Raw genomic sequence first — 24,447 nt, forward strand, 5'->3', positions numbered from 1 at the left:
GCTGGAGGAGCTCGAGGCTGAGGCTGCCGCGGGGTTGCGGGCTACCGGGCCACCGGCGCCTCAGCGATGTTTTACTCAGGGCTCCTCACTGAGGGCGGCCGCAAGGAGACCGACAGGCGAGAGGCGGCGTCACTGCGACAGCAGCGCCGGATGAAGCAGGCGGTGCAGTTCATCCACAAGGACTCCGCCGACCTGCTGCCCCTGGACGGCCTCAAGAAGCTGGGCTCGTCCAAGGACACGGTGAGCCCCCGCCGCTGTTCTCGCCCCGGCCCCGGCGGCTTCGCGCCCGCGGTTTTCCGAGGCCCGGCCGTTGCGGCTTTCACTGAGTCACCGCCCGGCCCGCCGCTGCCCTTGGCTCGCGGTCGCTGCGTCGCGGATTCCTCCCCTTCCAGCACCCCTGCTGCGGTTTCGGTGGGGATTCCGTCGTAGCTTTTCTAGCTTGCGCTCCCCTCGGCTGTGCCTCCTCCCTGGATGTCTCTTCTCCAGTAGAAGGAAGACGTCCTGCCCTGCCCTCTTGCCCTCGGGTCTTCTTTCTTTTTCCTTACTCTTAATATCGAATTTTGTTCGTGAGGCTTATGCCTCCTACGCTGTGTGGCTGGTCCTATGACCCAGACAGAGGTGATTCCTAATGGCTTCGTGTGAGGGGGGAAGAAGTGGAAAGGGGTTTTTTTGACAGTTGCCAGATCCAGAGGACTTTTGTTGAATCCATTGTCCCCCTATGCAAAATCCACTTCTCTAGTTTTGGTCCTACCTTTGACCTTCCATCCTGAGTGGGGAGAGAGAAAAGGGGCCAAATGTGAAGGTTTCCTGAACCGCCAACATCTCTTCATCATTCTCCTCTTCCAGCCCCGCCCCCAAGGAGTGGGTAGAGGGAGGAAGCCAGGCTGCTCCATCTCACCGACCAGCTAATGTGTGCATTTGGAGCTGGGGTGGGTGCAGTCTTTTTTTCTAGCACAGTTGTTCTTGGCATTAAGTAGAAGCACCCCAGGACAGGGAGCCTGGGGTCAAAGATGGTACTGTCCTTTTTCTATAGAATGGTATGGATGGCTAAGGGTTACCAATATAAAGAACTGTATTTGTCATCCCTCAGCCACTGTAGTGGTCCTGGGCCAAGTTTATGTTTAACTTTGTAGTTTTATCTGGAGTTTTCTTGTAGTTTGATTGCTTTCTTGAATTTCACAATCGCTTTATTCATTTGGTTGGTAATATATGAAACACTAATTAAATGTCTTTTAACAAATGAAATAGGTGCTCTGCATAATTTTTCTAGTATTTTTTATTTTAAGCTTTTAAAATGTTTAATTTTGGATTTGGTTGTCGGCCCTAGTTCACTGAAATTGCCATTGCTGGCCCCAGGAGGGCAGAGCTTCTGCATCCATTTCCTTTTTTTTTTTTTTTTTTTTTTTTTAATTTAACAGCTCTAATGATACACAGGTACAAATATACAAAAATTATACACGGTATAATTTTTCTCCTCCCTGCCATTAGTTACTTCTGTGCAGGGTTTGTCTACTTCAGTTATCTTGCTCTGTTTTTTAAAAGTTGTTTTTTTGTTTCGTTTTGCTTTTTGCACAAGCCACAGGATAGTTTATCTGATTTATGCTAACCCAGAGTGATAAGTGATTGAAATGTGCTCCTGCAAAAGAGATAACTCTCTTTTCCCTTCTTTCACTTTAAAGCAATCTCGATTCATTTAACAAATCAGATTCAAGAAGTATTCTTTCCTTCAGGCCAAATAATCCTATCCTAGTTCCTAGAATGCTCAGCAATCAATAAAGAAGGAAGTATCATATTAAGAGAAGAATTAAAATACAGAGTTTTTTAATGCTGGATTTGGTTGTCCCTTGTTGTCGAGGAGTTTCCTAGCCCTGAGAGCTACCTGAGCTTCCTTCTGCCTAGGATTTCTTATACTACTTCATGCTGTGTAACAATTCCATCCGCTTTTCTGACTCCAGTCTGTCTCAGTTAAGTCACAAAGGGCTGATAGCATACAGCACAGGCAGCAGGCTGCAAAGAGGAAGGAGCCTCAAGAAGCAGGATATTGCCTTGAGTATGACACATACACATGACAGTTGACTGTGAGGCTCTGAATCATGGTTCATGCTTTCTGTGCCCCACCGTCATGGAGTTGATTTCCCTCTCTCACTGTTTTCACACCTATAATGTACAAGTGATTGCACAGAACAGCCAGGTTACAGAAACCAAGGCAGACTGAGGTAGGGCTAGGAGAGCCGCAAGTGCTGGGGTGAGGCAGCATGCTTAAACTCTCTTGGAACTGTTGTTGCAGCCTTAGTACAATCTTAGAAGTGACCTTAGAAGTACATTATTATTGTTTTACTTTATAAATACATCTGGGACAGACCAGTGTTGACTCAATTTTCTCTCACTGCAAGGGAAATTTGGAGGATGCTAAAATTAATTGAATAGTTCTTACTTGAAGTAGTTTTTAGTATAATCTCGACAGAAGGAGTCCAAGAAAAGGGAGAGGAAGCATCAGAGGGAGATAAGGAAGAGAGAGGAGAAATTAGTTGTTACTAACTTTTGGGTTTGTGAAGATTGTAGGTTGTTTTTCCTCATACTAGTAACCTATATTTGAATTATACCGCTGGGATTTCTGAATTATCTACCTCTTACTATGCTGTTTCTGTAATGTTCACTAGCTCTTTTAGGACTGGCAGAAGGCAACCATAGGAAATCAAAGGGGGTCATGTTCTCTTGCCCCAGGAAAGTGCCTTTGCCTATTCCTGTGTATATGGAGTTGGCTGATACAAAGTCTTCTGTGGAAATTATATTTTTGTCTGGCCCTTTTGCTTTTATCCTTTTATCTTGTATTGTTCATTCTGTATTAGATTAAGAACTAAAACCAGAGATATGAGTGAGTAATATTATATTTGATTTTTTTTTTTTTTTTTTTTAAGAGACAGTTTCTCACTCTATTGCCCAGGCTGGAATGCAGCTGTAGTCACATCTTACTGCAGCCTCGACCTCGCAGGCTCAAGAGATACTCCCACCTCAACCTCCTGAGTAGCTAGGATTACAGGTGCACGCCACACCAATCTAACTTTTGTATTTTTTGTAGAGATGGGATTTTGCCATATTACCCAGGTTGGTCTTGAACTCCTGATCTCAAGCGATCTGCCCACTTTAGCCTCCCAAAGTGCTGGGATTACAAACATGATCTACCACACCCAGCCCTGATTTTTTTTTTTTTTTAAACTCGATGAAGCTGGAGAAAAACATCTCCGTTCTTGGAAATTTGCCTATTGTAATTTATCTTGTTTTAGCTACCAGGTTCATAAAAGTTTTTCTCATTGTACTAAGGACTTTTTAATTTTTAAAAACAGTCATGTTATGTGATAATATGCTGTCTTTCCTAAATGATATTATACTTACCTGTATGCATTAGGCCATATTCTTACTTGTCTGGCAATAGAGTTTTTCTTTCCTACATATGATTGCTTCTGATCATAGCTAAATGCTTTTTCAAAACTGACTAGAATTAGGAATGACGCTGGGGGAAAGACGGTTGAACACAGTAAAGCAAACTTACCATAAAATACCTGAACAGCAGCTCTGTCTGATAGAGCAGGTCTGTGTGGTGTGCCCTACAAATTAGCCATCCATGTCACCACAAGTCATAGGCTGGAGAATTTCAGAGGCTTAGAAGAGAAGCGTGAAATTCCAGTATAACACCAAGATCTGGCACAAACTGAAGATTTACAGAGTCGTGATTGCATCCTAGTAATAGCAAACATTATTTGAATACTTGCTGTGTTCAGGACACAGTCTAGGGGCTAGGACACAAATAGGAAGATAGAAAAGTTTCTCATTATAAACAGGTTTATAGGTTAGGGGGCAGGGAAGGACAGATCAGTTAATTTAATATACAAATATTAATATATTTATTGAGTACCTACTACACATGTCATGCAATAATTTAAGCCTTGGAGATATAATAGTGAACCAAAACTGAGTTCCTGCCTTGACGGAACTTGCATTCTTGTGGGAGGAGGAGACAGAAAGTAAAATTAGGTAAATGTATATAAGGTAATAATAATAAATATTTTCTATGGAGAAAATAAATCAGGGTAAGGGGAATAGGGAAGGCAGTGACTGGGGTGGGGTGGAGCCTGGCTATTTTGTACAGGGTTGTCTGGGAAGGCCTATCTGATAAGATTACATTTGAGGAGATACTGAAGGAAATTAAGGAGCAAAGTTTCTCAGGGAAGAGTGTTCTAGGCAGAAGGAACAGCAAGTGCAAAGGACTGAGGCGTCACTGTGCTTGATATAACTGAAGAACTGTAAGAGGACCAGTGTAGCTAGAGCAAAATGAGCAAGGGGGAGGGTGATAGAAGATAACATCAGAGATGTAGTAGGAGGCCATTGTGCAGGCATTTGGGTGTTTTTTAAAATTATTTTGTATTTTTTTATTTTTCACTCTCTTCAGCGCATACCTATGCATTTGGGTTTTAACCTGAGATTGGAAACGAGTGGAATATTTTGAGCAGAGGGGTGACATGATACGACTTATTTTACAAAAAGACTACTCAGGCTACTATGTGGGTTACACTATAAAGGCGCAAGAGTAGATGAAGCAGGAAGACTGATTAGGAAGCTATTATACAGTAATCGAAGTGAGAGGTGATGGTACCTCAGAGCAGTGTGATAAGCTGTGAAGGAGACGAGAAAGGATCAGGTTCTAGATATATGTTGAAGGCACAGCTGACAAATGTAATTGATGCATTGGATTAAGAGTGAAAGAGTAATCAAGGAAGACCACGAGTTTTTTAACCTAGCCATTGGAAGAATAGAATTATCACTTACTGAAGTGATAAGACTTGTGGGGAGAGCAGGTTGAGGATGGCAAATAAGAATGAAGAGTTTGCAGGCTGGGCGCGCTGGTTCACGCCTGTAATCCCAGCACTTTGGGAGGCCGAGGCGGGCAGATCACGAGTTCAGGAGATCGAGATCATCCTGGCTAACATGGTGAAACCCCGTCTCTACTAAAAATACAAAAAATTAGTCGGGCATGGTGGCGGGCACCTGTAGTCCCAGCTACTCGGGAGACTCGGGAGGCTGAGGCAGGAGAATGGCGTGAACCCAGGAGGCGGAGCTTGCAGTGAGCTGAGATCGTGCCAGTGCACTCCAGTCTGGGCAACAGAGCGAGACTCCGTCTCAAAAAAAAAAAAAAAGGAATGAAGAGTTTGATTTTTGAACAAGTTTAGGGTCCCAATTAGTTACTTAAATGTAGATGCTGAATAGACAATTCTAGAAGAAGATAAGTAACACCACCAGAAAGCCTGTGCTAGTTGCCAAGATGTTATAGTCAAATGTGCTAGAGGAGTCCAGTGGAAGAAGTGATTTTTCTAGCCTGATGTGATGATAAGGATGGAGACTGGCATCTAATTACACCTTTACCATTCCCTTTGAGCCAGCTGACTGTGAGATGGTATGGAGAGAAGGCTGCCTCTAGAGTATGCTTTGTAGAACCTCAGAGTAGGAAGAATTTTACAGGTTTTACATTTTACAGGTTTTACATTTTACAGAATTTTACATTTGTGAATCCTTTCTAACAAAATGCAGCCTCCATGAGCAGCTGAGAAACCATTATCTCAGACTAATCCACAAAACAGATAACGATGAGGAATAGGTTGTTTGTTGGGTCATGAGCAAAGGCAAAGAAATGGAACACAGAAGGCCTGGGGCAGTGTAACAGCCTGCCTTATGTTTTTGAGCAACTGCAAACTGAAGAACAATCTGTTTATGTTTCCATGGGGTAGAATGGGTCACGTGTTATATATTCAGCTAGTAAGCAAAGAGAAGGCACAAATATTGGTGACCTTTTTGATTTCCAAGGTCAGAGATAGAGACATGTATACTGGGCTTGACTCAGGAGTCCATGTTTATCTATAGACTGTGTATGAGGACTAAAATGGAGTAGGATGATTTCAGGCACTTTTGGGGTAAAAGAAAAAGTGAATGGTATCCATGACCCTTGTTCTAACTAAGCTCTAGTTGTGGCTCTATTGCTAGCTAGTGACCTTGGATTTCTCTCTTGGGAATAAATGCTACAAAGAAAGCAGACCCCTATCATTTCCTCTGTTTTCTAGTTTGGTTCATTCTGTGGACCACAGAAATCCATTAGTTTCTTTCTGTCTGGGTAGCTTGGGTAAAGGGATCGAAACAGTGGCTTTAAAGTTCTTGCTCAAATTATGATTCTATGGTATCCTGCACTATAGTCTGATTCCTCTCACCTCTCTTTTCTTCAAACTCTATAGTTTGGTTAGAAGAGATGTTTAAGCAGCGTGGGTGCCAGATTGAGGAACCGTAGCTATTTTCACCCAGAATACAGCACTTCCCATAGTGTTCATTTCCTTTAGAAGCTCTTGATGGTGATGGAGGCAGAATATTTGAACTTGCCTGGTTAGAGTTTAGATACCTCTAGAAGCCACATTTCAGGAAGAGTAGAGAAGCAGGGACTGCTTAGATTAGTAGCTGCCTTGTTGAAGTTTAGCATAAAGCAGAATCCACGTCAGAAAGATGACTTAAAAATTATGTCTAAATGGCCACCAGGGTATCTGCAGCATCCATCTAGCAAATTAGTACTGTGTATCCTTTTTTCTTTCTTTCTTTTTTTTTTTTTTTTTTTTTTGAGACGGAGTCTCACTCCCTCACCAGGCTGGAGTGCAGTGGTGCAATCTCAGCTCACTGCAACCTCCGCCTCCCGGGTTCAAGCGATTCTCCTGCCTCAGCCTCCCGAGTAGCTGGGATTACAGACACCCGCCACCACACCTGGCTAATTTTTGTATTTTTAGTAGAGACAGGGTTTCACCACATTGGCCAGGATGGTCTTGATCTCCTGACCTCGTGATCCACCCGCCTCGGCCTCCCAAAGTGTTGGGATTACAGGCATGAGCCACTGTGCCTGGCCTCCTTTTTTCTTTTTTTGAGACAGAGTCTCACTCTGTCACCCAGGCTTAAGTGCAGTGGCGTGATCATAGCTCAGTGCAGCCTTGAACTCCTGGCTTCAAGTGATCCTCCCACCGCAGCTCCCGAATAGCTGGGACTACAGGTGTGTGCCATCATGCCCAGCTAATTTTTAAATTTTTAAAATTTTTAATTAAAAATTTTTTTTTTGTAGAGACACAATTTCACTGTGTTGCTAGGTTGGTCTCAAAGTCCTGGCCTCAAGCAGTCCTGCCTCAGCCTCCCAAAGTGCTGGGATTATAGGCAAGAGCCAGTGCACCTGGTCAGTACTGTGTATCTCGAAAGACAGGACAGCCCTTGAAAAGCCAATATGTCAATAAACAGAACCACTTAACCACATTTATAAAACAGTCATAGACTGGGGATACAAATAGTACAAACTCTTTAATATACAAGTATTGAAGGGATTCTGAAAGAAAGAATTCAATGATATTAATCAAGAAAGGCTTTTTGGCTGGGTGTGATGGCCCACACCTGTAATCCCAGCACTTTGGGAGGCCAAGGCAAGTGGATCACCTGAGGTCAGGAGTTCGAGACCAGCCTGGCCAACATGATGAAACCTCATCTCTACTAAAAAGGCAAAAATTAGCTAGGTGTGCTGCTACGCGCCTGTAGTCCAGCTACTGGAGAGGTTGAGGTGAGAGACTTGCTTGAACCCAGGAGGCAGAGATTTCAGCGAGCCAAGATTGCGCCACTGCACTCCAGCCTAGGAGACAGAGTGAGACATCATCTCAAAAAAAAAAAAAAAAAAGGAAAGAAAGGCTTTTTGAAGAAAGAAGGGGTAGAGATTTCTTTCAGTACTATGTCAAGAGCTGAGGATATAGCTGAAATCAAGGCAGTCACAGTCCCTGCCCTTGTGCAGTTAACATGCTAGTAGGGCAGGGGTGAAATATAAACAAGTAAATACACAAAATAATTTTGTATTGATAATTACTATGAAAGAAATAGTGAGATTTGTTAGTAACTAAAAAGGTGACCTACCTACTTTAAGGTGTATGGTCAAGGAAGGTATCTCTGAGGAAATGACATTTGAACAGAGACCTGGAAGATAAGAGGGACCTAACTATTAGAAATGTTAGGGGAAGAACATTTCAGGCAGAGGGGACAGCCGGTGCAATGGGATTGGAATGGGAAAGAAATTTTGAGCAAGGAAGTGAGTGTGGATGGTGTTGAATCTGAATGAATAAAGGGAGAGTGGTTTGTATATGGAAGGAGAGGCAAGGGCCAGTTTGTACAGAGCTGTATAGAGAAGGGTAAAAAGTTTGGATTTTTTCTGAAGAACAACGGGAAGCCATTGAAGGTTTTGAGTAAAGTACTGTATTACCTGACTTATGTTTTAAAAAGCTTACTCTGGTTTCCATGCAAAGAATGGACTGGAGAAGGGTAAAAGAAGAGGCAGAATGCAAGTTAGGAGGCTGTGACAGTACAGATAGGAAATTATAGTGGTTTGGATTAGATTGGAAGTAGTAAAGATGGGGAGAAGCAAATCAATTCCAGGTGTGTTTCAGAGTACACTAGCACTTTTGATGGGAGGTCAGGAAATGAAAAAATCAAGAATGGATATATGGTGGTGCCACTTACCAAGGTTGTTGGAAAGGAATTAACCCAATATGTTAAAACTGAACAAGATTTTGAGCTCAAGCCTCCTTTATGACTGATCAAGAGAGTAAGGTTTGGAGAAAAGTAATGCTCACAGAGGTTAGTGATTTGCCCAAGGTAGTGTGTGACAAGTGGTAATTTGCGAAAGCAGAAAGCCTTCATGGAGTAGTAAGTAAAAAGATGAGATTGGGAAGGAAGATGAATGGTAGTGGAAGGTCTTGAACATTAAATTGAGGATTTTTGTTTGATGCAACTAGCAAGAGAACCACTGTAGGGAAGAGGACCATGAAAGTGTTAGGAGATTGCTTGGGCTTAGCAGTAACAGTAAATGAAGAAGAAAATAAGAGGAGGCAGAATTTCACTCACCGAGATAGGGAATAAGGGAGAATGTGCAAGTTTTATAGAAAATATCAGTGGGATAAGTTACGTTTGAAGTGCCTGTGGAATATCTGAGTAGAGAAGTTGAAAAAGGCAGTTGGATCTATGGGTCTAGAATTGAGGTGACATCTGGACATGAGATAGAGTCATCATCATAAAGGCAGTAATTTATGCAATGAAAACAGATAAAATTGCCCTGGGAGTATATGTAGAGTGACAAAGGACAAAGATAGAGCGACGAGAAACACTAACATTTAAGAAATGAACATAGGCAGACGAACCAGTGAAAGAGACAGGAACAGAATAAACAGGTGGTTTTAGAGGCCAGTGGAGGAGCGTTTCAGGATAAATGAAATGGTGAGTTTATTGTAGCATTGTTTCTAATGGTAAACATATGGAAATAATCTAAATGTCCATTAGAAAATAGTTAAGGTATGTTTACACCACAAACTTGTCTGTCAAGGATGTGCTGTTTTAAAATGCAGAAAGTAGGGCAGACATAAAAAAATAGATGCTAAGCTGGTTATAAGATAACCTGGCATTATACCTGCCTAAGTTACATTGTGTGTGTGCACATGCTTTAGTTTTTGCATCTGGCAGACACTGTTGGCTAAATTATCACCCATTCTTAGCCCTTTTCTATATGCTTAACTCCTCTATAGAGATTATAAAAGCTAAATTCTCTCCCAATGTCTGTTAGAGCTAGGAGTGGCCATATGAGTTCTGACCAAGAAGACATGGGCAAAAAACTGCTGAAGGAACTTCTGGGAAAGCTTTTCCTTTTCTGATAAAAGCAATTGACGGTGTTAGTGTAGTCCCTCCTCCTTCCTCATTTCTTGAATGTGGATATAATGCCTGGAGCTGGGATATTCATCTGTGACCATGAAGGAATGTCCAAGAGAATTAACAGAGTCAATAGCCCTGAAGTTGTTAAGCTGCTGAGTTAATATCAGCAGCTTCTATCTCTAGACTTCTTGTTATGTGAGAAAAATAAATCTCCATTTAAACTACTGTAAGTTGGTTTTTCTTGTGGCTGAACTCTTTTCTGCTACATGGGGTATATTTTTATTTAAAATTTTTTAAAATGTAAATAATTTAAAACTTTTAAAAATTTAAAGCTGTTGCTTGTGTTAGGGATCTCCATATCTCCAAGTAAATGGTGATACTGCTATTTCTTAATTAACTGTTTTCATCACTATCTATCTAGTCTTACTTTTTTTTTTTTTTTTTTTTTTTTTGAGGCAGGGTGTTGCTTTGTTGCCCAGGCTGGAGTGCAGTGGTGTGATCTTGGCTCACTACCACCTCCACCTTCTAGGCTCAAATTATTCTCCTACCTCAGCCTCCCAGGTAGCTGGGGCTACAGGCGTGCACTACCATGCCTGGCTAATTTTTGTATTTTTTGTAGAGGCAGAATTTCACCATGTTGCCCAGTCTGGTCTTGAACTCCTGGGCTCAAGTAATCCACTCGCCTTGGCCTCCCAAAGTGCTAGGATTACAGGTGTAAGCCACCGCACCCAGCCCTGATTTTCTATTATAATGGATAAAAATTTAATTATCTTACACCTTCCCATCATATATATTCACTCTTCTATTATACTAACATTCTGTTAAATAACTATTTTGGGTCAAATAAGCATTTACTGCTTAGATTATTATGACTATGTTCTTGTTATTTACAGCTGAGTCAAATGTACTATTTCTTTTCTCATAAAAACATTTTTCTCAAAATTAATAATTTCCTTGGTTTTTAAAAAAAGTTTCCATGTAAAATTTAATTCTCCTTCAAGTAACTTAAAACTATAGATGGTCTAGCAAGTCCATTGTTTTCTTTGAGGATCCTTCCTAGAGCCCCCTATCTTTTCATTTCATTTTGGACTGGCTGCTTTTAAGGCCCGTAGGCAACCTGTATCCTGGACTTTTCCTTCAACACCATTCTTAGAACTGCCTTTGCCTCTCTATTGGATTCTTTCATTCTTAGATCTCATGCTTTTCTCCTTGTTGTTTGTTTCCCTTGCTTTGGTGAAGCATGCATATCTTTCAGTAGCTTCTTGAGAAGACACAGGAAATAACTTTCTTGAGTCTTGATTGATAGTTTGACTAGGTTTAGAAATTATGTACTATCAGATTTTTTTTTTTGAGACGGAGTCTCGCTGTGTCATCCAGGCTGGAGTGCAGTGGCACAATCTCAGCTCAGTGCAACTTCCACGGTGAGTTCAAGTGATCCTCCTGCCTCAGCCTCCTGAGTAGCTGGGATTACAGGTACCCACCACCACACCCGGCTAATTTTTGTATTTTTAGTAGAGATGGGATTTCACCATGTTGGCTTGGCCAGGCTGGTCTCGAACTCCTGACCTCGTGATCCGCCCACCTTAGCCTCCCAAAGTGCTGGGATTACAGATGTGAGCCACTGCGCCTGGCCTGAGATTTTTGAAGGCATTATTCTACTGTCTTTTAGCTTTGACTGTTACTGTTGAGTAGTCCTATACTATTCTGATTCCTAATCCTTTGTATTTTGATCATTTTCTCTTTGGAATCTTGTGGAATCTTTGTCATCCATGCTATTCCAAAATTTCACAGCGATGTGAAATCTTGATGTGGATCTTTTTTCCTTCATTATGGTAGGCTCCATGTGGGCCCTTTCAATCTTTAAACTCATGTCCTTCAGTTCTGGCTTAATATGATACCCCACACTACCCTTCAGCTGTTCTCGAAATCTGAACGCCTAGCCAAGCTATCAACTAATCAGTCTTTTTATTTACTCTTACAAGAGTAAACTTTTGGCATTCTCCCCAGTTCTCTGGATCAAGTGAGAGTCTTATGAAGACTTTAGTGTATTTCCAACCCTAATTGCATCCTTCAACTGTAGAGGTTCTGATACCTCTAACTCCTCAGGCTTTTAATTTTAGTTTGAGTAGGACAACTGCTTTTACAGCTAGATGCAAATATATAATAGCTCAAACAAAATAGTTTATTTTTTCTTAAGTAACAGTATTAGTGGAAAAGTCAGCAAGATAGCCTCTTCCATATAGTCCTTTAGAGACTCAAACTAACAGTAGCTCTTCTGTCTTCAACATGTGGCCTCTGAGAAGGTAACCATAGTGGTCATCTCCACTCCAGCTAGTCAGAAGAGGAAAAGAATATAGAGAAGTATGCACAGGAGATTTTTATGGGCCAGGCATAGAAATGGTGCATGTTACTTCCACTCACATTCTATTCTGTAGAACTCAGTCATATGGCTATGCCTAACTGCAAAGAGGGCTAGGAAACAATCTAGGTATCTTCCCATGAGGAAGAGGAGAATTTTAAAGAGCAACTGGCAGCCTCTGCTGCTTCAGCTCTCTGTGAAGTGAAATGGTATAAAGCACTTAGCTTTCTCTAGTCCAGGTCATTAATTGCTGCTTTTCTGCCTGCTATTCAGATTCCAGAATTTTGTCAACATCTTTTTTTCTTCTTTATTGTTCTTTTTGCTTTGTGGGTTTAGGACTTATTCTTTTACTGTCATTTTAGTGAAATTTTGGCTGAAACAGAGGTAAATATGCAGCTATATTGTTACTTAAGATATAGTATATGTAGGCATAATAAAATGACCAGAGAAAAACATCTCTGAGGTTCACATGGGTTTGTTGGCTGTAAATTTTCTATTCCTGAACTATATTATGAGTACTTTTTAGTTATCAAAGAGAATGAAAAGAATTATGTATATTGACATAGAAAATGCCTTTTTGTTTTGAGACGGAGTCTTGATCTGTCACCTGGGCTGGAGTGCAGTGTTGCGATCTCGGCTCAATGCAAGCTCTGCCTCCTGGGTTCATGCCATTCTCCTGCCTCAGCCTCCCGAGTAGCTGGGACTACAGGCAGCCACCACCACACCTGGCTAATTTTTTGTATTTTTAGTAGAGACGGGGTTTCACTGTGTTAGCCAGAAAGGTCTCCATCTCCTGACCTCGTGATCCACCCGCCTTGGCCTCCCAAAGTACTGGGATTACAGGTGTGAGCCACCGCACCTGGACAGAAAATGCTTTTATATATTAAATGAAAATAGAAAATTTCAGAACAGTTTTATAGTATGATTATTCTTTTATATGCTTATAAATGTATTAATATTTTTTGAAAGATATATTTCTAAATTTAATGGTCATTATTTGTTGGGAGTGGGACTGAGAAGGGTTTGAGAGATTGGGGAGGTTTTTGCTTTTAATTTTATTTATTTATGTATTTGTTCATTTATTTATTGTTTTGAGATAAAGTCTTGCTCTGTTGCCCAGGCTGGAGTGCAGTGGTACCACCTAGGCTCACTGCAACCTCGGCCTCCTGGGTTCAAGCAGTTCTCCTGCCTCACCCTCTCTAGTAGCTGGGATTAAAGGTGCATGCCACTACGCCTGGCCAATTTTTGTATTTTTTCTTTTATTAGAGACGGGGTTTTGCCATGTTGGCCAGGCTGGTCTCGAACTCCTGACCTCAAGAGATCCACCTGCCTCGGCCTTCCAAAGTGTTGGGATTATAGGCGTGAGCCACCATGCCTGGCCTTTGCTTTTTATTTTATATATTTGAGTGATACTTAAGTATTTTACATTGAGCATGTGTTTGAACCTTTTTTGGTTACTAAAGAACAAGTAAAGGAATAGTCAGCAGGGCCAAATGCACTAGAAAAGTCTGGTAAAATTAAGGCTGAAAATATCTATTGTATTTGGAAATCAGAGGTCATTATTAGTATGGGATAAGAAGTGATCTCAGTGAAGAAAATATGGGATATCAGAAAATAGATGTCATGGTTTAGTCTTTTTAAAAAAAGACCATTCCAGATAAGGAGGGTGATTAAAGGAGGCTGTAGAGTCAAGGCAGCAGGATCTGACATTTTGTGGAGGAATTTTCTCCCCAGTATCTAGGAACTTTTAGTATGTTTTATGACTTGTGGAAGAAGAATCCAGTAGAAAGAGAGGAAAACACAGAAAAGGGATGAATTCAAGCATAATGATTTCAGAACTTCTCTCGTTTGTCTCATCTGTCCACTAATGATTAGGCTCCTTTGCAAGATTAAGAACCAGATAAAGTGTTTAGCAAGACCAATGTAGGAAGACATCCCCAAACTTTAGGTAAGAGGGCTTTGTTTAGGTGGTCTTTGAAACTCCTTCCAATCTTCACTTCTACAAGTCCTGTTTTATCTGAGTTGGTCCTGGTAAGCATGGATGTAACAGAAACAAACACCCTGCTTTAGTATGGCTTGAGCTAGGAATCCAGTCTTATTGGTGAGAGAGATTCGAATGAAACATTTTCATTTCTTTTGAGAAGCAAAGCATTTTCCCAGTGTTGCATCACAAAATCTGAAAGAGTTAGCACTTCCTCTAGCTCCTAGTCAAGCTAAGAAGCTCTCATTTTCTTTACAAGTGCCTCTCCCTCCACTTTTCCCAAAGATACCAATTTAGAATGTGCTTTGCCAAGAATCAGTGTATTTTGGGAATCCATTTCATCTCACTAGGGTTACAATGAGTCATGGCTGTGACTCCATTCTTCCTTAGGAATCTGAAAAGTGGCAGATACACTGAAGACCTCCAGTGCCAGCCCCTCCCCTTGAAAGGTTCTAGGTTCTGGGCTTCTAAGAGTGACTTCCTTCCCCGTAGAATCAGAGTGTCGTCTGGTATATGTTAGGTAGAAACTTGGGGTGAAACACTCTCCTTTGAGGGATTTTAGGTTAAACACTCTCCTTTGAGGGATTTTAAATGGTATTGTAGCCAGGGCATAAGATATTTGTGTATACAAATTTCTCCAGTCAAAGGATTTCTTTTCAAGAGATATCTTAAACTTTCTGGAGGCCTCTTTGAATAGAAACAGTGGAGCATGATTATATCTGCCCTAGGAACTCTCCTAAGCTCTATCGAAGTGTAGACTTAAACTCACACTTCTCATTCTGCTTCTTAACATTAGGCATCCTGGCATGCATATAAGGTCTAATTAAGTCTCCCGCTTTTTGGTCAGTGTCTTTCCCCTTCATACCCCCACTTTTTGGGCCATTGAAGGGAAGGGAAATGGATGACAAGATAGGGCAGGAGAAACCAGTGTTTTGAGGTCCAGAGGATGCCAGCATCGATGATTCTTGTGTGTTGTCAGGTTTCAAAGTGTGTCTGCTTAGAGGCTTGCTCAGCAAGTGTGAATTCCTGTCTTTTCACCCTATGCACCCATGGGTGACTCAGCCCACAGGAGAGCCAGCCACTAAGGCTTCTGCAGGCTGCATCTGAAAGATAAGAGAGTGAGACTTGACACAGAAGTAGGCACAGCTTCTGAATACCTGTGTTAGCTAAGTTTCTTCAGCCTATGAAAATGAGCTGCCCTTTCTATAAGGCAGTGATTTGCTGTCACCTGGGAAGATACAGAGATTACTTACTCTAGACTAAGACCACTTTTCCCCTGAAATGCTCTTGTAAGGGGAAGAAAGGTAGCAGGCCTAGGTTAGTCCAAATCACAAGGGCTCTCAGTTCTCTTAAGCCCTAGAATATTTATCGGCCCTCTCCACATTTCCCAGTGTCATATCTTGCATTTTCATTCATTCAGGGTGGCCTACTGCAAATCGGTTTATGGTACCTGCTCTGACAATACCAGTGAAGTCCTCACTTGAAGGAAGTATAAATAAGAAGCAAAGATAGAGCTCAGTTGTGGGAGGCTCCTTCATTATTTTTATGGCACCTGGGGGGCAATGGGAACGAGGGATGTGGCCTGTCACTAAGAAGTCTCTGCTTTCTATCCCTCAAGCAACCTCATAATATTCTGCAGAGGCGCCTCATGGAAACCAACCTGTCTAAGCTCCGAAGCGGCCGTGTCCCTTGGGCCTCTAAGACGAACAAACTCAATCAGGCTAAGTCTGAGGGGCTAAAGAAGTCTGAGGAGGATGACATGATTTTGGTTTCTTGCCAGGTAATGTTCTGAGAACAGCTTTTCCAGGATTTTCTGGAAAGTAGGATGTGGGGCCCTCTCCTCCTGACTTTATAGAGTGTGGGTCTCATGGAATTCATAAGTGAGTTTTAAAAGGGGCACTCCATGCAACACTGGAAGTGTATGCAACATTTTGTAAGCACATGCGTCTTTATGGGAAGAAGGAACAAAGCTTTCATTAGATTTACAAATGAGTATGTGATTTTTTTTTTTTTTTTTTAAAGATTAAGAGCTATTTGGTATCTAGCATGAAACACCTAGAGTTTTTGGGGGATCTTCTGTCAGCTCTGGATTCAGCAGGAACAAGAGCCAGTCAAAGGCAGATTTAGCAGTGGGTAAAGATGGGACACTATAACCCATAATTGGGAGGATGCTCTCCATCCCTGCCTTTCATATGACATCTGCTGCTTGCTGTCTGCATCTCCTTTCCCTTCCGCTTCTCTGGCTCTTATTGAACAGTACATTTCTTCCCCCACAGTGTGCTGGAAAGGATGTGAAAGCCGTGGTTGACACAGGCTGCCTACATAATCTCATCTCTTTGGCCTGTGTGGACAGATTAGGGTAAGTAGCCACTTGTGCTGAGTGGAACTTAAATGTGACTGTACTCTTCGCTTGACTCTATTTTATGGTTAGAGATGGTGAGGGTCTCTACAGCAGCTCAAAGAGAAGTATGCAGAGTTCAGATCTCAGCTGGAAACAGAATACTTAGCAGAGGGGAGGAGTGGTTGGTTATCCGGCAAGTGGGAGAAATCAGTGAGCAGGGAAACCTTTGGCTTTCTGTTAACTCCCCCTATTAAGTTTTGAGCAAAGACCTAAACTTGAATGAGAGAGCCTGAGACCTCTGGCTCATTGTGTGCCCTGCTCTGATCCACTAGATAGCAAATTAAAAGGAGCTGTCCTGTTGGTATACTCCATCCAGATAAGTAAAAGTAGCGATGTGGTGGGGCTGAGCTTACTCAGAGTCTTTCTGGAGGATGCACTGCCTGTCCCCAAGAAACATCCATCAGAACTGAGAATAGGACTGCAGCTGCTACTGGGCCTGGGCCATCATAAAGGTGATTAGCCAGTAGTTTCTTTTGTTTGTTTTGTGTGGTGGAGCCTCACTCTGTTGCCCAGGCTGAAGTGCAGTGGTGCAATCTCAGCTCACTGCAGCCTCCGCCTGCTGGGCTCAAGTGATCCTCCTGCCTCAGCCTCCCGAGTAACTGGGACTACAGGTGTGCGCCACTATGCCTGGCTAATTTTTTGTGTTTTTTGTAGAGAGGGGGTTTTGCCATGTTGCCCAGGATGGTTTTCAACTCCTGGGCTCAAGCAATCTGCCCGCTTCAGCCTCCCAAAGTGCTAGCATTACAGGCGTGAGCTACTGCACCCAGCCCTGAGCTTTTTGTGTGGTAAAAAGATGAAGTATAGTGCAACATGATGGTTCCAGAAAGACTAATAATGTCCTGGTGCATAATTAGGCAGCAGACTGCCATGATTCCAGAGGAATTAATAACCATCTGTAAAACTGCAATTATTTTTCTTTTGGATGGGCTATAACACCAAAAGAGAGGAAATAGAGGAAAGCAGAAGTTTTGGCACAAAAAGTCTATAATTAAGTATTTATCCACCAACCCATAATAGCTCGGGTGCTAGCTATTCCAATCAGCTTACGTAACATGTGAAACCTTGGTACTGTTTCTTTCCTTCCTCCCGTGCACAGACAAGTTAAATTAACAAGGATTTTCTCCATGATATTCCTTGCTGATATGAATATCAGTGCACTTACCAAATAAGTACTTGCCTCCACTAACATTATAGTCTAAGACAGACTGATGAAGACAGAGTGAAATAGAAAGGACAATGAGAAAATTATACATTGAACAAAGCACCTTACAAAATTAGGATTAATCTGACTTCTCTAGTATCTGTTACTCACAGATGGGTAAAAGGATGTGTCAACTCAATTGCCTCACACAATAGTGGGGACAGTAGGATACAGAATAGGATTCTCTGAATATGTCAGTTCCCCTCTCTTCACCAACACACATAAGTGATGTAAGGTTTTTGAGAATGGGAGATGAGTCTTTAGTGTTTTTATATCCCCCTGGCATGTTTAGGACAAAGTGCTGGAACAACATATGTAGGATGGCTAGCACTTTTCGGTACATTAATCCCAGGAGATCCCTGGAGAATTCCCATTGTAGGTCAGAAGGTAGGCATTGCAGGATTCTACCAGGAATCTCTGTCAAGGGGATTTTGGTATCTTCCTCTTTGGTACAGACTCAAGGAGCATGTCAAATCCCACAAGCATGAAGGAGAAAAGCTTTCTCTACCCCGACATCTCAAAGTAGTGGGCCAGATTGAGCACCTAGTGATCACACTGGGCTCCCTCCGCCTGGACTGCCCAGCAGCTGTGGTTGGTAAGCAGAATTGAGGGCTGGACCTGTGGACCCTAACGGAATCCCTCTCCCTACCCCCAACAAAACCTCATGTCATCTCATGCCTGTAAATATTGACTTTCAAAATTGTTCCCATTTTTCTGTACTGTAGACCTTGTCCCAGATTTTGCTCTCCAAAGTACTAGATGGGCCCTGGGCTACATTCAAGACATGCTGAGAATCAATCAGTAAAACAAATGTGGAGGTCAGATAAAAAAAAAAATTTGGCCGGGCGCGGTGGCTCACGCCTGTAACCCCAGCACTTTGGGAGGCTGAGGCGGGCGGATCACGAGGTCAGGAGATCGAGACCATCCTAGCTAACACGGTGAAACCCTGTCTCTACTAAAAATACAAAAAAATTAGCCGGGCATGGTGGCGGGCGCCTGTAGTCCCAGCTACTCGGGAGGCTAAGGCAGGAGAATGGCGTGAACCCGGGAGGCGGAGCTTGCAGTGAGCCGAGATCGCACCACTGCACTCCAGCCTGGGCAACAGAGCAAGACTCTGTCTCAAAAAAAAAAAAAAAAAAAAATTCAAGGAGCAAGAGGCCGGGCGCAGTGGCTCACGCCTGTAATCCCAGCACTTTGGGAGGCCAAGGCAGGCAGATCACCTGAGGTTGGGAGTTCGAGACCAGCCTGACCAACATGGAGAAACCCCGTCTGTACTAAAAATACAAAATTAGCCAGGACTGGTGGCGCATGCCTTTAATCCCAGCTACTTGGGAGGCTGAGGTAGGAGAATCGCCTGGACCCGAGAGGTGGAGCTTACAGTGAGCAGAGATCGCGCCATTGCACTCCAGCCTGGGCAACACGAGTGAAACTCCGTCTCAAAAGAAAGAAAAAAAAAAAGGAGCAAGAAAACACATTTTTATGTACAGGTGAAAATGTTCCCTGAGAGCTTTCCATGAACTAGTTAGAGACAGAGGGCAACTTACTTACTCCTTTGCCATAAATCCCTTGATAATTTCCCACCAGTTTCCGCACTTCTCTACATTTTATTCTTGACTACTCCAAGTTCTTGGTTTTTGTGTAAAGGCCTTTGTCCTTTAGAGTAAAAAAGACCTGGGTTTGAATCTTGGCTCTATTGCCTTGTAAGTTTAATGATCTAGGAAAATTACTTAATATAACACATGCTTGGCCAGGCGCGGTGGCTCACGCCTGTAATCCCAACACTTTGGGAGGCTGAGGCGGGTGGCTCACCTGAGGTCAGGAGTTCGAGAGAAGCCTGGCCAACATGGCGAAACCCCTTCTCTACTAAAAATACACAAATTAGCCAAGCGTGGTGGCGGGTGCTGGTAATCCCAGCTGCTCCGGAGGCTGAGGCAGGAGAATTGCTTGAACCCGAGAGGCAGAGGTTGCAGTGAGCTGAGATCGCACCACTGCACTCCAGCCTGGGCAGCAAGAGCAAAACTCCATCTCAAAAAATTAAAAAATAAAATAAAAATAACACATGCTCAATATATGTTTATTGGATGTTATTGGATGGATGGATGGATGGAACCTAATAGTGATTAGGCCAACTTCTAAGCAAGCATGGAAATGGCTAAATCTTAATCATTTTTTTTTTTTTTATTAGATGACAATGAGAAAAACTTGTCCCTTGGTCTACAGACTCTCCGATCTCTGAAGGTAAGATTGACTCCACTTACCCCTTGATACTTCCTCTCTGAGGCAGGTATCCTCTTACACAGGAACTCATAGTGGTATCACTGACAAGTTACCAGTGATTCTCCTGTTTTCAGTGCATCATAAACTTGGATAAGCACCGGCTGATCATGGGGAAGACAGACAAGGAAGAAATCCCTTTTGTAGAGACAGTCTCTTTGAATGAAGACAAGTGAGTGCCCAAATGGGTTAGATCAAGTCACATCCATTTGTCATGAGCTGCGAGTAGGGCGGTGGTGGTTCTGAGACAGGACATGGGGTTGTATCCTGTCTTTGGCTTTCAATTATACTACAAATCCACCCTTCCCCTCACCCAGAGTTCATCACCCCACAAAACTCTGTAGTGCACACATCAGAATGAGCAATGGTGATGCCACACAGAGTGGTAGGGAAATGACTAGCTTTGAAAGCAAAATTTTACTTGCCTTCAGCTTAACTTTTTTTGAATTTGGCATTATTTCTCCTGATATTTATTTCTCATTTCAGCACTTCAGAAGCATAACTACAGCCTGCAGCATGTCTGCACGTGTGCATACACACCAGGTTGACAGATTGAGAAAACTGGGTTTGAACCAAATACCGTAGCGACTTGCTGTGGACCAAGTCCTTCCATCTGATAGAAGCTCCAGGGGCTCCTTCCCATTCAGACCTCTCTAGACTATAGTCTATGCTTAGAGATCTTGTCTGGTTATGGCCATTGTTTTTTTTACTACTTTGATCACTTAACTTATAGACCTTTTTTGACACTGCCAGTCTCACTTGTGGCCTATTTCTCTGCTTCTTCCAGGAATTTGCTTTTATTAGTCAAGTATAGGGGCTGCCAGGTTCTGTGTCTCCATAGATATATTTGCTTCTTTTCCTATAGCTAAATGTATAATAAACAGGAACCTGACCTTTACCTCCTTTCACCTGTTTCAAACAGGTGCCAGGATACCTATGTCTTAGAGTTAGAGTTTCTTCAAATTGATCCATTGATTTCTCCAGTATGGATTATGTGAAAGAGCCCAGGCATCATCCATTACAGTTTAACTCTTTAATTTAAGGGTCCAGAGAGGCAAGTGAATTGTCTAAGTTCATATATTAGGTCAGTGACTGAAGGGACCAAGAACACAGACCTGATTTCCAAGCCAAGACTCCCATGCTGCCTCATCTGTATTCAAGCCTTTAACAGGAGGGCAAAGAGGTGAGAATGTGTTTAAAAAAAAAAAAAAAAAAAAAAAAAAAAAAAGGCAGAGCAGGGGAGGAATATGCTCTGGAGATGGATGCTAGGATGATTTGGGTAGCTCTCCCACCTGTGTACCAAGCCCACTAAAAGTGCCCCAAACTGTCACATTTAGGCCCTCATCTTAGTGCCTAAAAACGAGCGTACAAAGATGAATGGAATGGTTTCTCACTGTGAACCTCTTGGAGGAAAGGAGGAACCACAGACAGAGGAATATTAATCCTTCTCTGATACGGAATTGAAGGCTTAAGTAAATCAGAGTGTCACTGTCAGACGCTGATTACTCCCAAGATCGATCAGCATTTCTGCCCATCCTATTATGTGTCTGTAAAGGACTTAAGTAGCTGGAAACCACGAGTAGAGAAAGATGGGGGGAAAAAGAACAAGGCCAGAATAGAAGGGAGTAGACTGAGTAGAATCAATTGGTGGAGAGGCCTATCTAGATAAACCTTTCTGGGAGGTAGGGAATGACATTTTCAGGCAGGGAATTCAGATGTTCAGTTCTGTCCTGATACAAGGAAAGAGGCAGAGCAGGAGCCAGCAATGTTAAGGACAACTTTTTATAACTGCCCAGTATTTCCTGACCCCTCTCAAAGGTTGGGGAGAATACAAGGTTTCTTGAAGCTTTTTGATTGGGGTGTCACATTAGGCACATAGGTATCTATAATGGAATCTCGCCTTCAGTTTGGTCATAGAAGTGCTTGGACAAGTCAGAAAAATAGCTAGCTGTGGGTATCCCTTTAAGATATTCCCAAGTCTACCCTGTGTCATAGCAGTAGTTCTCAGAGTGTTTGTTTAAAGGATCCCACTTTGAACTTTGCCAAGTACTACCAACTACCTTGTCTGGTGTTCAGCAACTGCCCCTACCGAACAACCCTTTGGAACTCTGAATGATTTGGGCCTCACAGAAGCTCCCTAAAGACTAGGAACTTGGTGACTATCATTTGAACAACTAGGCAGCCATACTGCAGTCAGTTGTCATGGGGTCATTCCCTAGGCCCCCTTCCTATCAGCCTCTACCTAAAGAAGCTAGATAGAAAGCTAAGCACAGCCATGGTTGGGAGGCTACATCTAAAGCTCATCAGGGGTGATCCCGGGGTTACCAGCCTTCAGCACTCCCTCTAGCAACACCCCATTTTCTTACCTAGCAGGGATTTGTACCTTTCCACTGAGGCCTCTCCATGCTCCTTCCCTACCTTTCATGGCAATACTTTGGCCTGCCTCTTATCCTGGTACTAAGTTGAAGTAAAGCTCACCCTTTACTTCCCTACTTGAAAGTTCTACTCTGAGCCTTGACTCTTAGCCACAGTGAGGCATGTTGAAGGTTCCTGCTGGTTTATTTTTTTTATTTTTTATTTTTTTAGACAGAGTCTCACTCTGTCACCCAGGCTGGAGTGCAGTGGCACAATCTCAGCTCACTGCAAGCTCCACCTCCCGGGTTCACACCATTCTCCCGCCTCAGCCTCCCGAGTAGCTGGGACTACAGGCGCCTGCCACCACGCCCGGCTAATTTTTTGTATTTTTAGTAGAGACGGGGTTTCACCATTCACAGGATGGTCTCGATCTCCTGACCTTGTGGTCCGCCCACCTCAGCCTCCCAAAGTGCTGGGATTACAGGCGTGAGCCACCACACCTGGCCTTCATTCACTTTCTTTAAATGCCTCCAAGTTGATTATTCTCCCAGCTCACATCTCCTTGATGTGCATGAGGGAGCACTGGGTCTAATTTTTGGGGGCTGAGAAGGTAAGAAGGTGAGGTCAGTTTTTCCCAGGAGTCCTAAAAAATTCTGGTACCTTAGATTGAGGGTGTGGGAGAAAGAGTGTCTACCCATGTCATAGTTCTGAAAATAGGCAGTAGCATGAAGCACCAGACCTGTCTCATTCCTTACGAGATGTCTATCTCAAATAACAGGGAGTTTGAAAAATATTGTTTTTATCATTTGATATTTCCATGCCTGACTCACTTGGGAAAATAACATTTTCTGACTTTTTTCTATTTTCTTGCCCTGCATAGACCCTACCTGGTACAATTTTCTATTTCTTAGCTCAAAGTGTCTATACAATGGGTTGCCTGGTATGTCAGCTGCCCTCACTCTTGTGTAATAGAAATATATTTCCAGGCTGGGGACGTGGAGGAGACGAACTGGATTCCTCCCTCCTCCTGTTGCCAGGCCTCTCTGCATTGGCACTTTATCCTTTCAGTGTTTCTGGCTGTGTTGGGTTCATTTGTGAGACTGATGTAACAATAAAGTGAAATCTTCCCTTCTGTGTGCTTGTCTGACAAAGTCTTTGTGTCAGGGCCCCAGTCTGGAAGGTGGGGGAGACTAGGTAAAGTCTAATTGCATCAGCATTTTTCTCTTAGGGTCTCCTGTTCCTCCATTGCTACTGGCCCTTCAGGTGTCTCTTATTGACTGTATGTTGAGCACATTAGCAAACCTCACTGAGCTTGGTTTTGTAATCTATAAAACAGAAGTAATAAAAGTGCTTACCTCACAGTTCCAAATGAGAAAATCCATATAGAGTGGTTGGCATATGGTAGTCACTCAGAGCTTCATATACAGGAACAATCTTTTATGGTGGACCTGTCAGCAGTCCAAGAGAACACTTCTAGAAAAGGAAATATAGCTGGACACGGTGGCTCACACCTGTAATCCCAGCACTCTGAAAGGCTGAGGCTGGAGGATTACTTGAGCCCAGGAGTTCAAGACCAGCCTGGACCACATAGCAAGACCCCTTCTCTACAATTTTTTTTTTTAATTAGCCAGGAGTGGTGGCATGCACCTGTAGTCCCAGCTACTTGAGAGACTGAGGCAGGAGGATCACTTGAAGCCGGGAGGTCTAGGCTGCAGTGAGCCATGATTGAGCCACTGTACTCCAGCCTGGGCGACAGGGCAAGACCCTGTCTCAAACAAAAAAAAAAAAAAAAAAAAGAGAAATATTTAGTTCAAACAAATAGGAGAGGTTTGGGAAGGGAAAGAGTTGAATGAACCTTAATATATAGTTAAAGTCATTGTCCAAATGGCATCTCAAATAAATGTATTTTCAAGATGATGGAAACTTACAAGTATTGATGTTTTTAATATGACTTAAACAGCATGGTTAAATAGTCAACAAGCAACACATTTTCATTATGACAATGGTTATCACCATCTAGAATTATGGTTTTACTACTGCTCAAGATACTGCCATTCCACCTCAAAATATTTTGTTTTGTTTTTGTCAATTTATTCTGATGATAAAAAATGTCAAGTGGTTCACCT

At 42.7% G+C, this 24,447-nt stretch overlaps 1 protein-coding gene and 1 long non-coding RNA gene across 2 annotated transcripts; one reads left to right on the top strand and one right to left on the bottom strand.

The window, feature by feature from the left end:
• Positions 1-23,453, top strand: NRIP3 (nuclear receptor interacting protein 3). Its single transcript, NM_001132872.2, is given in 7 exon segments — positions 1-240; positions 15,709-15,870; positions 16,367-16,449; positions 18,148-18,287; positions 19,878-19,930; positions 20,044-20,138; positions 20,453-23,453. Coding segments are annotated over 7 exon segments (723 nt in total). The 5' UTR covers positions 1-66; the 3' UTR covers positions 20,469-23,453.
• Positions 7,353-20,070, bottom strand: LOC129048693 (uncharacterized). Its single transcript, XR_008511236.1, has 2 exons — positions 19,951-20,070; positions 7,353-15,193 (listed from the first exon to the last, which is right to left on the bottom strand). It is a non-coding gene; the product is annotated as an uncharacterized LOC129048693 (long non-coding RNA).
• Positions 23,454-24,447: the final 994 nt, after the last annotated feature.

Source organism: Pongo abelii, chromosome 9 (genome assembly GCF_028885655.2).
Source record: "Pongo abelii isolate AG06213 chromosome 9, NHGRI_mPonAbe1-v2.0_pri, whole genome shotgun sequence".
Taxonomy (NCBI): domain Eukaryota; kingdom Metazoa; phylum Chordata; class Mammalia; order Primates; family Hominidae; genus Pongo; species Pongo abelii.